Source organism: Rhamphochromis sp. 'chilingali' (assembly GCF_963969265.1).
Source record: "Rhamphochromis sp. 'chilingali' genome assembly, chromosome: 5".
Taxonomy (NCBI): Eukaryota; Metazoa; Chordata; class Actinopteri; order Cichliformes; family Cichlidae; genus Rhamphochromis; species Rhamphochromis sp. 'chilingali'.
The window spans coordinates 6372000-6385603 of record NC_137932.1 but is presented as its reverse complement, the minus strand read 5'-3'; the positions used below and the strand labels follow the sequence as shown (position 1 = coordinate 6385603).

The 13604-nt window shown below is 38.4% G+C and overlaps 2 protein-coding genes across 3 annotated transcripts; one reads left to right on the top strand and one right to left on the bottom strand.

The window, feature by feature from the left end:
- Positions 1–996: 996 nt before the first annotated feature.
- On the bottom strand, positions 997–7587 carry stx7l (syntaxin 7-like). 2 transcript variants are annotated; one of them, XM_080883924.1, is made up of 10 exons: positions 7522–7587; positions 5818–5910; positions 5641–5710; positions 5293–5383; positions 4655–4792; positions 3318–3367; positions 3134–3224; positions 2948–3020; positions 2731–2813; positions 997–2471 (listed from the first exon to the last, which is right to left on the bottom strand). In XM_080883924.1, exons 2-10 carry the CDS (start codon positions 5900–5902, stop codon positions 2376–2378), a joined length of 777 nt encoding a protein of 258 aa, XP_080740050.1. In that variant the 5' UTR covers positions 5903–5910; positions 7522–7587; the 3' UTR covers positions 997–2375. The 2 variants fall into 2 exon arrangements, with proteins under 2 accessions (XP_080740050.1, XP_080740051.1); XM_080883925.1 differs by having other exon boundaries at positions 3318–3364.
- Positions 7588–10340: 2753 nt separating this feature from the next.
- LOC308397473 (protein LEG1 homolog) lies at positions 10341–13193 on the top strand. The gene is made up of 8 exons (XM_080883395.1): positions 10341–10710; positions 10869–10952; positions 11025–11098; positions 11340–11444; positions 11700–11818; positions 12416–12557; positions 12673–12769; positions 12859–13193. The coding sequence occupies exons 1-8, from the start codon at positions 10413–10415 to the stop codon at positions 13008–13010; spliced, it is 1071 nt and encodes a 356-aa protein (XP_080739521.1). The 5' UTR covers positions 10341–10412; the 3' UTR covers positions 13011–13193.
- The last annotated feature ends 411 nt before the right edge of the window (positions 13194–13604 follow it).

Here is a 13604-nt window from a genome sequence, read left to right as displayed (position 1 = left end):
CTGCAAAGCAACTTCTTGGGAACCTCATGGATTTTAAAACGCTTTGATATGAATTACAGGTTTGATTTTTATGAGGCATTGTGCAAGAGGAATGCCAAGCCCATTTTGCAAAAGTCAACAGTTGGTTGCAGCCTGTTACACAAAATGCTCTCACCATGGTAACTAACTATTGACATATGTGGAGGCATATGGGGCAGTTGGTGATGACTAATTTGAAATTGAGTAATTGGTAGATTTAAATTTCATCTGGCTGTCTGTGATTTTGAGTATGGGCATACAGTAAACACCAATTTATATTAAACTTTCAGGTCATACTATAGTTTAAATCGAAATCATCACAGACTTAAGTATTGATTATCATCATTTTCTTGTCTTTCTCTCATACATATCCTTAATAATAATAATAATAATAATAATAATAATAATAAATAATTTTTTTTTTTTTTAAACTGCTCTAAATTTTGTGGATTTTTTTGTTTTTCACCGAACTCTTTCAAAACTGCCCTGGGATAGTTACAGGAACTGAATAGGAGGCTGTGAAATCTCAGCTTTTTTCCCCACCAAGAAATTTTTTTTATTTTGTGAAATTTAAAATGTCAATTCAAGTCATTAACAAAGTGCTTCGATTTTCAAAATAAAAAGGTCACAGTTGACAATGAATCTGTCTCAGCTCTAGTATGACGGGAGGCAAATCACCAAGAGGTCATAAGATCAAGAAGAAGATGAATAAGACAAAACAATCCAAACTGTTCATGGGTTAAGTTCAACCCCCCACCCCACCCACCTCCACCTCCCTTTTCCCCCTCTTTCTTCCATTTGTTACTGAAAAGGAAAATGAATCAAAATAAAGTTTTAAAAATATATTTCAAAAAAATTATTAATTTGCTATCTCACTTCAGCTTTCTACCTCCAACTTGGTAGCAGTACAACAGTCTCAGAAAGTGCATAATCTAGTTTCAAGTATCCTACAATTTTGGTTAAAAATCACTCTTCACACTTCAGATTCTGAATTTTTATTTAGCAAATAGAAGACAGTTCGCACGCACACACACACATAATTTTCCATCGGGTTCAAATACAGAAGCATGACAACAACAGTGTTAGTGTTTACTAATACAAGGCAACTTAGGATACTTTGCATTAGTATATTTTGGTTTAAGATCGGTCGTCTAATTATTTGTTTTTAAAAACAAGGGATAAGAGAGTTCTCACAGAAAATAGTGACAACTTTCCTTCAGCTCTTACGTAATTTGCTCAATTAGATGCCTTTTCCTGAGAACCACAAGTGAATGCCAAATAACCTACAAATGCTCTCACTGTGTATTACTTGACTTTGCACTATTTACTGTGAATATTTTACTTCAATCCTTTGTGTGACAGGCAGTGAAATGAAAAGGATTTCCCTGACAAGCTAAAAGAAATAAGTCCCTACTGAATGTACAAACATGATTATTGGAAAAAGGAAAAAAAAATGGGACGCTGGGTAAAACATTTTTTTCATGGTTGGCTACGTTTTCTGTGTTCACTGCATTCTGCTTTTACTTACATTTTACACAGCGCTGCCATTTTCCCAGAATTGGTCTCATAATAACAAACCCTTCCCCTTATTATTTGGAGTGTAGTCTAACGTCTTAACAGCAAGATTAAAGTTGCACTTGCTTTTATTTTTGTTATACATAAGACTGAATAAAAATCAAATCACTTGAAATATTGGAAACAACAGATAAAAACACTGTTGCCCCTCAGAGGCTTTAAATATTCTGACTGTAGTTTGGCTACATTTTACTGCAACCCACACCTAGCGCTTGTTCATTTCCACTTAATTTACATACTGCACTTCATTGTTTTATTGCTGAGAAACTTATAGTATGTGGATTTTGCATATGTAACCAGACAAAAAGAGGCAGCTGCAGCAACGTCCCCTACCAACATGCTGCTTATTGCACCCAGGAGCGTTGTGTGTATTGTGTACATTCAATTTATTGGAGCGACTCCACATTGCTAGGGCAGGACGTACTCAACAACAATGACTGCCACTAAACACGAATACTCGCCTCTTTCATCTGATAAGTCTTCCATTTCAGAGGAAACCATGCCTAAATCAGACACTGATCATGACAATAAAGCTACCAGAGCTAGATTTGCTTCACAGCAAACAAGGTTGTAGTCCTGACATTGAGGACTACAATATCTTAAAAACATAATTGATTTAAAAAAAAAAAAAAAAAAAAAATCTTAAAAAAAAAAAAAAAAAGAGACGGTGTTTCAATCTTTTTCCCCTCTGTCAGTTTTTGAAGAAGAAAAAGATTAAGAATGAAATTTCATTCTTGGTCCATGGTGATAAACACAGGAGGAGGAGGAGGAGGAGGAAGCCCTCAGGCTTTGAGGGAGCCCCAGATGATTAGTCCTACTACAACAGCAACAACAACCAACACTATCAATATAATGCAGATCTTCTTCCGGGAGCTTTGCTAGAAGAAAATAAGCAGAAGGAATTTAATGTTTTTGAATTTTCTTTCCTTTATGATCTAACTAATAAGTTGATTAAATGATGTAGAGTCATGCACACATTCTGCTTTACAGAAACGGGCTCTAACAACCAGTCTTGCTTTACTAATCCAAGTTAAAATCTCATTTTTCTAGCATTTATTACAGCTCATCTGTCTTTTCATACTCCTGTTCCTCACCACTTCTGTCATATCATACATTAAGATATCTCTGTCACATTACCTGGTGGCCTGCAGCTCGGGCCAGCTGGTGCACCCCTTTCTGGATATTGGTCTCGGTATTCTCCACGTTGGCTTCTATGCTATCTGCAGGAAACAAAACAAAATACATAATTTACTTGCGGTAAGAGTAGAAACTGCACAATCCTGCTCACTGAGCCGTAAACTGTCAATGTGAAGCTGTTACACCTGTCAGCATTAACTTACTGAAAGATTCTTACCTATCATGTCTCCTTGCTCGTGGACCATCATACCCAGGTCCTTGAAGATGTCATTTATGTCTACGATGTCAGACTAAAAATCAAGAGAGCCGGTCCATATTCAAGAGGCACTTACAGTATGTTTGTGACTTTGTGTTTGTGGAATTTTCTTTGCACAGATATTAGGTGTTGAAATTTGATCCCTACCTCCAGCTGCCTTAGAGCTGATTCTCTCTCCTGGATCAGTCTCAGATCTTCTTCAGTGACAGCGTCAGCCTGAACCTGTATCTGGGAATCACTGCATACAGATGCAACTAGAGTAGTTAAAACATTATTTACTATAATAATAAAAAGCAGAAAGAATAATACTGTTCAGAAACAGTGGGCTTACCTCGGTATAGGAGGAACATTTCGAAAGCTGTCTTCAGGCTGACCACCCTGCTAGAAGTCAATTGAACACATTTAAGTCTTATTGTTGCAAATCTGCAGAGGTCCTTCTATTCCTGATTATGGGTATAGCAATGATTCAGTAAGTACAGAATGTCCTTTGCTGCAATATGTAAGTAAAAGAAAAAGAATTATTCAGTATTTGCAGAACACTTCATTGTTAAAATATATGCATGGCCAAGTTGAATAAATTCACCTTGCAGCTTTATTTACTGTGCAAAAATAAATTATTAAACATAGCAGCAGTAACACGCTGTTCCTACTTATCAGCAGCATAGCAGATTAAAAAAAAAACAACTTTGAGTGAAGCGAGATAAGCAAGAGTGAGATACGGGAACACAGCTGTGAGTGGGTCCAATCATGGGAATCTGTGACTACAACAATCACAATTAAAGATACTTTTTGATTCACAATCATGTGACAGCTTCATGTGAAACTACTTCTGAACTGACGCCTGCGGTTACAACAATTTTAAGAGAGGAGTGAAACTGTAACCAGCTGTGACTATTTCAAGCAAGCACTGTGGTGGAATACAGTGCAATAACAATTTTATGTGGATTTTTGTAAAAATAAAAAAGTAGACATTTCTCAGCAGAAGCCGACATACTGATGAGAGAAACCCAACAAGGTTTGTGAACGAGCACTTTGTGACAGTGGGGAGAGAAAGATAACCCCCTTAACATGCAGCAGAACTACACTCGGCGATGGTGACCATCTGCCTCGGCAGGCTGGGGAGAGGGGAAGCAGAGAGTGAAAACAGTAAGAAACACGAAAGTGAGAACAAACACTAGTGAAATCTGCTGCTGAAAGGAAAAAGGCAGTGAGCCTTGATGTACAGCACCTACTTGTTTTGCTGGATTGTTAGTGCAAAGCTTAAACAAGCTACTAAAAAGCTTTGCATAAAACCATTTTTTATTTTATTTTCTATGGTTTCAAGAATGTCTAATTTTCAAGTCTCTACTCTTCTGTAGGTTTTCAATAGGATACCAAACATATTCTCCTCTGCTATCCATCACAAGCACTTATGCTGACAAAAATCGCCTGTATGTGTCGTCCAGTTTATGGCTAAGCAGAAAAACACAACACTTCTTAAACAGCACTTCACACGCGTGTCAAAAGACCTGAATTCCGTCTAAATCTACGCAATGATGTAATATATGTGTTTACATTTATAGCAGTGGCTTCACCCCACTCTCATACTCCCATACAGTACCTATTTTATAACTGTCGTTTAATGCTCTACCCAACAACTTGGTGATCTGATGACAGGCAGTTACTTACAGACAGTCTGGAGCTGGCTCTGACTCTGGCCACAAACTCCTTCTCTTTGCTGGCGGCATCTCGCTGCGACTTTTGAAAGCTGTTCAGAGCAGCGGAGAAGTCGTTCAGCAGGCGCTCTCTCTGTATCTTTCTCTGACGCTAAAGTAAACACAAAAATATTGTAAACAGATGAACAAATGGACTTGTCAGAACTATGGTCTGTAGTTAATCAGTCTGGTATGGTACCACAGATTCTACAGAAAAGATGGATTACAATGTTCATTGGTCAGTGGACTGCTATTTTGAACATTTAGATGTTGCCATGGTTTCTTTGGAACTACAAGTAACCACTTTGAATGAAAGAGTGAAGCGCTATGATGTGATATATAAATAACAATTATAGCTAAGAAGAAGCCAAAAGCATTTTTGTTTCAATCTGTCAACACGTTTATTTCTGCAGTGAAGCTGTGAAGTTGGGCATTTAACATGGGAGTCTATGAAGACTGACTCAATTTTGTAACCAGGCCCCAGGGACATGTGAGGAACTACAGCCTTTGTGCCAGTGAGTTTATTTTTCAGACAGAAAGAGAGGTTGTTCTTTGTGGTTTGCTTGACTGTGACAAACCTTTTAGATCAGGAAGACTTTAGAAACTCATTACCTGATCAGGTCCGACTGGGAGTGCAGTAAAAGCTTTCATCAGTCGGTCAGTCTCCTTTGCCAAGTGGTTGCCTTGTTGCTGCTTCTGTTGACTAATGACATTAAAAAATGAATTTGTTAAAGTAGAGAATAGTACTCAGACATTACAAAGACAAAGGATGGTAGGCATAATACTGTGCATAGGTTTAAAAGGAATCAGAAGTAATTTAGAGTATATAAAAAAAATTAGCCGGCATTAAACATTGCTGTAATAGTCTAACATTTTCTACGCTTGCACATTTACACTTTCACTAAGATACTTCTGATAACAGCCCAGGTATGTAAATCCAACCAAGCCCCAGTAACTCACATCGTCTGTAGTAGCTGGCTGCTGTCCTGTTCAGTTCCCAGCACAGAGATTGCCCTTTGCAGCTCGGAGGCTGGCAAGAAAGTCACAGAGAAGCATGTTGTTTATTTGTATTGAAGTGTGTCCACGTGTTGGACGCGCTGGCTGACAATAATGCGTTTTTATGTGTGCATTTCTTACTCAGCAGTGTGATCTTCTGGATGTTGGAGCTGATCTGGTTAACCAAAACACTGGGCTCCTCTGGAATCCCAGCCTGGTAGGCCATGATGAAACCTACGAGGACACACAAGACCACAGGCTTCACTCGACTCGCTCATGAGTTAACAGTGAGATCTAATTAGCGTCTGGAGTCAGCTCACTGTTCTCGTGACTGTCATGTGTAGAAAAAAAAAAAGGAAAAAAAAAAAAAAAAAGAGGCTTTCGGGGTGAAAGCATTTGTGTAGATATAGTATAATCATTGTATTTTGCAAATTTCCAAGAAGAGATGTTGCAACTGTGTTTCTATTTATGGCGTCTTTGACATTAGTACAGCATTAAATACAAGATAAAACAGTGATTTCTGTGATCTCCTCTCCCCAAAAATGATGCAACGTTTGTGACACCCCCTTACATTTCACCTTCTTTCTACAGGTTTTCATCTTGAAGCAAAGCTCCAGAAATATCTGTTGAGAAGCTCACTACTATCTTTCACTGGGTGCTTCTTAATACTCATGAACTCAGTCTGAGGTTTTATTCTCACACAACACAGTAAAGCCTGCCACACGGCTGGTGTCCTCATTGCTCACAGTGTTTAATAAATTTGAGTTCAGAGCTCTGAGAAGGCAAGTTTATTTCTTTTATACAGGAATACAGTGGACCCACCCCCAAACACTGAGTACAGTGTGTGATTAGTCACAGTAAGCTTACGCTTCAAGCTAAGAGGAGCAAGGATGGAAGCTGAAATAGTAAAGTGAAGGAGTGGCTTAAATAAATCACTTTATAATATAACTCATGACCTAGAAATGGTTCAGAGGTCCAGCTTCTTTGGAATGTGATACTGTAAACATGAGTAACCTGAAACAATAAAAAATACTGTAACAATAACAAGTTTTATGCTGGTACTTATCCACTAAAAACACTGCGAAACTAATACACTTACATTATTGAGGGATCACACAAATGATCATTACAGCTAAAATGATTTGATATCAATGCTGTGAAATAAAATATTATAAATATGCTGCAGAATTAAAATATTTTCATCTTTTAACCTTAAAAAAAAACAGCTATCAAGGCCAAAAGGAAAGTCCTACAGTCTGATAAAGGTGCTCATATCATACTGTACAACCTGAAGTGAAGGAGTGTTGGGCCGGGAATATTTAGCACAAGCTCCTCATGCAGACTTCCTGACTCAAAAAAGACTGAAACTTAGTATGCAAATAGCCACCTGCTAAGAAACTGTCACAGTGACAGGATATTTCTCGTTTGCTTTAATTAAAAATTAAAGTGTGATTAGGGTTAATTAAACCAACGTGCATGTTCTGTTTCTGTCTCCTTGCCAACAAGGAAAAAATGCGGAAATCACCAGAGTATTTTTTTATGCCATCAACATGAACGGATAAACTGCAAATACTTAGTTATGACCTACTTGTGTTTGTTGGGGTTAACGCTGTCCTAATGTTACCTGTACACTGCTCTTCATTTTAACATTAGCGGGTTTAAGAGTCATGAAGTTACAAGGGAAGTCAGTATGAAGATGTTTGTCGCTTTTCGTTGTAAAACAAAACAAAAAAACTTAAAAATACGAAACAACCTCGTAAAAATACGTTGGTCGTCTAAAACGTTAGTGAAATTGTCAAGAATGACTAAAAGTTTACTTGAGTTGTGTAAAAGTTTGAACTTTACCTTTCTCGTGACTTGTTTCTTGCGTCGTTGTGCTTCCTGATTTTTACTTTTGGCCACTCCTCCGTCACATGATGTCTGCTGCACTCCCAGCGAGATCGCAGCTGTAAATTAAAGGTGTCAAACGGTAACATAATGCAGGCCAGAAAAGTATAGAAACAAAAAACTGTCCTTTTCTTAAAAACAGAGCAACGACGCAGCACAGGTTAAGTGCTTCATGATCTTTCATTCTTAGGTATTTATCGGCTGTAGGCTACCAGGTGAGATGCTGGTTCGTGGGCAGGTGAGGGGTCCAAATCAGTTCCAAAAATGCTAGTTTACACTGGACAACATCAGTGCTTTTAGTTAGTGTAAGAGCCATAAAAAGGATTATAATTCTGTTTAGGTCTTGGGTGTCATATATGATGCTCGGGGCCCAGAATCGGCCTAATAAATTGAATTCACATTGAATTGAATACATTCCTTTTAAATCGTGGGCCAACTTTACAAAAGCCCCTTTCTCTGAACGTAAAGACGTTTAACAGCACAATTAATCCCCTTTTATATAAGAAACAATTAGTGCAATTTCAACCTCACACCTATGCCGTTTTTCTACATGGCTGGTTGGTTTCCACAGTGTGTTTTTTAGCCTGTTTCCTTCCCATCGTGCCCAACTAGTCACTGCAGATGGCCTCCCCTTGTTGAGCCTTGTTCTTCCAGAGGTTTCTTCCTGTTAAATGGAAAGTTTTTTATTCCCACTGTCACAATTTGCTTTCTCATAGAGGGTCATTTGATTGTAGCAGTTTTCTCACTGTTATTGTAGGTTCTTTACCTTAAAATATAAATCTACTTTTGATTTGGCATTAAGTAAAATTTAATTGCACTATGTGTGCAGAAATGTGCACAACAATATAAGTATGAATGTGTAAAGTGTGTCCATGTGCTTCAGTGTGTATGTATGTTACTAGTCTAGTTGATTCATGTAGGGTGTTCACTTCTATGTGCATGAGTTTCCAGTCCAGACTCTGAGTACTGAGCTTTCTGAGGCCTGAAGGAAGAAACTGTTGCACTGACTGGAAGTGAGGGACTAGATGTTCTGGTACATCTTGTGAGGCGGCAGGAGAGTAAAAGGTTTGTGTCAGGTGTGTGGGGGATCATACACAATGATGGTGGCTTTGTGAATACAGAGTTTGTGGGAAATGTCCTTGAAGGTGGGGAAAGAAACAGTGGTCCTGCAGCTAACATGGGTCATAACTGATTAACCACAACAAAAACAAACAACTGACAGGTGAAATGAATACATTCATTATCTCTTTGCAATGCAGCGTTTTCATGGAAAACCTTGTATTTTAAAATTCTTGTGAATGTTACTTTTACAGGTGTCTATCCACCAAATATTTCACTAGCACCCTCCAATGGCAGCATCCTCCTATTGCAGGACAGCGCATCTTGCCACTCCACAAAGCTGCTCTGGACACTTAATTTGCATAAATCAAACTCCTCAGATCCCAACCTGAACATTCACGAAGGAGCCAGAATAGATCATCCACGGTGGACACACCAACAAGACCAAAGGGCTCATGTTCATGCATTAATGGGCCAGAACTGAACTGTGTACAAATGATGGATGTAATGTAAATGTGTCAGTCTCTAAAGCGCTTTGGTTCACCTTCTGTGGTTTATATGTGCTAGATTGCCGGTTCAAGCCCCAGCTTGGACAGTCTCGGTCGTTGTGTCCTTGGGCAAGACACTTCACTCGTTGCCTACTGGTGGTGGTCAGAGAGCCCGGTGGCGCCAGTGTCCGGCAGCCTCACCTTTGTCAGTGCGCCCCAGGGTGGCTGTGGCTACAATGTAGCTTGCCATCACCAGTGTGTGAATGTATGTGTGAATGTGTGGATGACTGGATGTGTAAAGCGCTTTGGGGTCCTTAGGGACTAGTAAAGCGCTATACAAATACAGGCCATTTATACATACATGCCACCATATTGCTGAAAGATATTTCTTTTTAATTTGCTACCCTACTTTACATATAAAATTGGCTTTGCTTTCAGAATAATGCAGAATCTGGATTAAATAGTATTACCTAACAGTTCACTTGCTAACACCACCTCAACTTTTTAAAATTGTAGTTATAATTTGGTTCTTGGTGTTTACTCCATGGTAATTGGTAATTACTCCGTGGTAATTTTACAAAACACATTATGATGTTACATAAAGCTATGAGACATGTTCTGTTTACCAGACGCATCAGGCACATCAAAGTTCACTCAGATTAACCAAATCAATAACAGTCTTAACTTCTGTATCCAGTACAGACTCACTGGAGTATACTGCTCTAATCAGCCAATCTCATGGCTGCAACTACATGCATAGACATGTAGACCATATCTAAATGTCCAGGCACATAGCCAAGGCCAAGATAACCTAATGAAGTTCAAACTGAGGATCAGAATGGGGATGAAAGGTTATAGTGGCTTTAAAGGTGTTGGTTGTTGTGGGCTGGTCTGGCTCTTTTAGGAATTTCCCCACTCAGCCAATTTTTCCAAGGATTCTTAGAATTTATTTGGGGTTTGTGTTTCCAGATTCAATTTACTGATGGTATCACTGTATCACTATAAAAGTTGTGGATTTGGGTTCATGTAAACAAATCAGCTTGAACAATGAACAGATGTACTTTGCACTGAACTCAGTATTCTATGTTTGGACAAAATTGAGCTCTATGTACTTAAATTCTCTTATCTGTTGGTCAGGGTCCAGTGAGCCATATGTCACATGGACTAATGTGATTGGTGCACATCTGCATGCACTGACTTTGATATTCAGAGAAGTTACAAATGCTGTATTTAAGGGAAAACTCTCAGTCCAGAGTAGCTGCTCTTGACTCTGTCCTTCTCTGCAGACCCAACACCTCAGTCATGCTTCGTTTGCTGGTCCTTGGCCTTGTCCTGGCATGTGCAGTGTCTCTCAGCAGCTCTGCAGTAATTCTAGAAAATGGCGCTCCCATCCTTTGGGCACAAACGGCCAGCCAAGTGACTGAGTTGCCAATGCACGATGGGATTCTGGTTCCAGACCCCTGGAACTACCTTCACCGCATGAGTTTATACCGGCTGATGATAGCTGCTACAGACCCCTTCATGGGATCCATGGGGACAAATGCTACTGACAGTCCCCTGTGGGGACTGCCACTGCAGCTTGGATGGATGTTAACTTCAGGTGAAGTCAAAGTATCATTTCTTTTTTTTTTTTAAGTCAATAATAATCCTTTCATCACAATTTAACAAACTTTGTAGTACAAAACTGAATAAAGAGCCTCCTAATAATGTAACTAACAAAGAAACAAGACCACAGCTAATGATCTGTTGTTTTTACAGGGCGTCTCGCTGATCCAACGGGTGCAACAACTTGTGGCCTGGAAGCAGAGCCTTTGTGCATTTCTACCCAGAGTTGGTGGGCCTGTAAGTACAAGAAACAAATGCATAAAAAATAAACACAGGGGGAATACAAATGACCTCTTTATGTTTCTCCAGGTGTGAACTATTTTGCATCTGTACTTCCCTTTCTGTCTGCTGCACAACAGGGCTTCATGGGAGCAGGAGCTCAGGTATTATCTTAAACTGAAAATGAACACTTTGAAAATAAAACAACAACAACAACAACCGCAATAATAATAATAATAATAATAATAATAATAATAATAATAATAATAAGAAGAAGAAGAGGACACTTTTTCATGCCATCACACAAATATTTGCAGTTTAAATAATAATGAATATGACCATTTTGTATTATTTATAATGTATGTTATATAGTGCATATTATCATGTATGTTATTACATTACCAGGTCCAGATGCAGGTGCCTGCAGGAGTACAGGACTATTGTACAACTTATGCTGACTGTAAAGCTAAATACCCTGATGCCATGTCTAAGTGGGATGCTTTTTTTCAGGTATTGAAACACAGATATACACTGGTACATATACACAAAGTTTCTATTCACATCATATTATCCCGCAATTTTAAAGGGGAACTGAACTTGTATTATTTTGCCCTTAGTAGAAAACATTACATTTTAAAAAGTCAGGGCCATGTGCCATTATAGTTCAAAACGGGTCTGTTTTCCCTGAATGCACCCGCTTTATGAAGCAACAAAGCTACATTGCTGAAATAGGTGTACTCCTTTAATTGTTCATATTGTTTTAAGGGTCTGAAGACTACTAGTGAATCTCTTCTGCCTGATGATGTGAAGAAAGACACTATCCTTGGTGTCTACTGGGACGCCCTAATGGCTTCAACCTATGCCTCTGCAGCATGTAATCCCAAGTAATTTCTTTTACTTTTACTGTAACCATGTTGCTTATTAATTGTAGACTATATCATTTTCATTTTTTATTCTACTGCTGTAACACAACATCCCTTGTTAGATCAATAAAGTATCTATTTTTATCTATCATAAAATCTATCATTTTAATGCATTTCATTAGTAAACATTTACACATACCCTCCTCCCCCAGTCACCCATCCTGTTTTTACATATTACAAATCATGTACACACACATTCATACATGACAATGACATTGACTAAATCTACTTCATCTTTTTTTTTTCTGGCAGTCTTGTTAGTTTTAGCAGTGTCAGTACTCTTTCCAGCACAAATTTTAACATCAATGCCCTTATTACCAATACTAATGATGCTGGAAAAAGTATTAAAGCAAAAGTGATCACTATCCTTATTATTTATAAATGTTTATAAACAAAAAAAATTTGTCCACTGAACTATTTTTGGTAGTTCAGTGCACACCAAAACTACCAAGGACGAGGCCTTGCTGTTTTTCCCTGCAAGTGGTCAAAAAAGCCAAACATTTGTCTCAAATTTCAGCTCTCTTAATCTCAGCTTCTGTGTTCTCGCTTCTCCTACAGGCAGAGCCACTATTCCTCTGTAGAAGTGTCATTTGCTCACAGCTGGCTGAACTCAGCAGAATATGTAGCAGCAGCTCGATTCCAGACCAACATGGAAAAAGCAGTGCTTTTCCTAACCCCTCTGCCAAGTCGGATTTTACAGGTACATATCTTCAACCTTTTCCATCTGTTTATTTTACACATCACTTCTTTTTTTCTGAAACACACAAAGTGAGAGAAGGCTTTTGTCCATTCTCCGTTCTGTCTTATCATTTTAGGAGGGCGACAGCGCCCCTAACATTGCTGATCTGACTGCAGAGGAGAACCACACACTGTATATCTTCAGCTGGATGAAGACTATTGACAGTCTGCTTGGTAGGACACACACACACGCACACAAGCAAACACAAAATATTATTGCTAAGATTTTATTTTAAGTTATGCTCATGATGATGATCTACCAGGTGGGACATTGGTGCGTCTGTGGAAAGGTGCCATGTGTTCAGTAAACACAAGGCAAAAAGGTGCACAGGTGCTGGAGCAGCTCCTCCTGAATCCCAGCTTTGCTACAAGCACTTTCCTGTCCATCATCTCTGAGATGACTACAAGCTGCTGAGTCAAACACACAAGATAAATACATAACGGTATTAATTTTTTCTCCTGAAATTATTTTCTTTCTCCTGTTTAATGGACATTTTTGTCCATTTTTGTCCATTAAACAAAGTTGTTTTGTCACTGGCTTTTAAGGTCAACTTGTTGCACTTATCTGTGGTGTATACTTGGCAGTACATTAAAGTAATTTCTTGGCTCCAGTTCAACTAGTGTTCTAAAATGTGTCTCACAGATTTGTTTTTTTAAGTTTTTTTCCACAAATAATTATTTTCCAGCAATATGTTTCCACTGTAGTACAGCTACTTCTACTACTTAATTAAGGATATGATTTAAAAAAAAAAAAAAAAGCTCTGCTAGATGGGTTTATAGTTTAGCTCAAGCATGATTTCACGATCTGATCTCATTTAAAACAAATTCTCAATGATTTTGACCTATGCCTAAATCTAAAGAAATAAGTGTTCCATGAATTCAACAATGAGTAGTCTACTGCAGCGTAAATCCAGAGTTCAACTCCAGACCAATACTGGTACCTAGTGGTAAAAAAAATGTAAATACTACCAAGTAAGATTTCTAGCAATGACTATACGGATCTATAATA

What these genes read in the sequence shown, in the direction of transcription:
- stx7l (XM_080883924.1), bottom strand. Translation starts at nt 5,902, where the DNA reads ATGGCCTACCAGGCTGGGATTCCAGAGGAGCCCAGTGTTTTGGTTAAC. An exon ending in AGCCAGCTACTACAGACGAT is followed by an intron (nt 5,384 to 5,640) that starts GTGAGTTACTGG and finishes TAATGTCATTAG; the next exon opens with TCAACAGAAGCAGCAACAAG. An exon ending in TCCCAGTCGGACCTGATCAG is followed by an intron (nt 4,793 to 5,292) that starts GTAATGAGTTTC and finishes TGTTTACTTTAG; the next exon opens with CGTCAGAGAAAGATACAGAG.
- LOC308397473 (XM_080883395.1), top strand. Translation starts at nt 10,413, where the DNA reads ATGCTTCGTTTGCTGGTCCTTGGCCTTGTCCTGGCATGTGCAGTGTCT. An exon ending in TGGATGGATGTTAACTTCAG is followed by an intron (nt 10,711 to 10,868) that starts GTGAAGTCAAAG and finishes TTGTTTTTACAG; the next exon opens with GGCGTCTCGCTGATCCAACG. An exon ending in AGTGGGATGCTTTTTTTCAG is followed by an intron (nt 11,445 to 11,699) that starts GTATTGAAACAC and finishes TATTGTTTTAAG; the next exon opens with GGTCTGAAGACTACTAGTGA.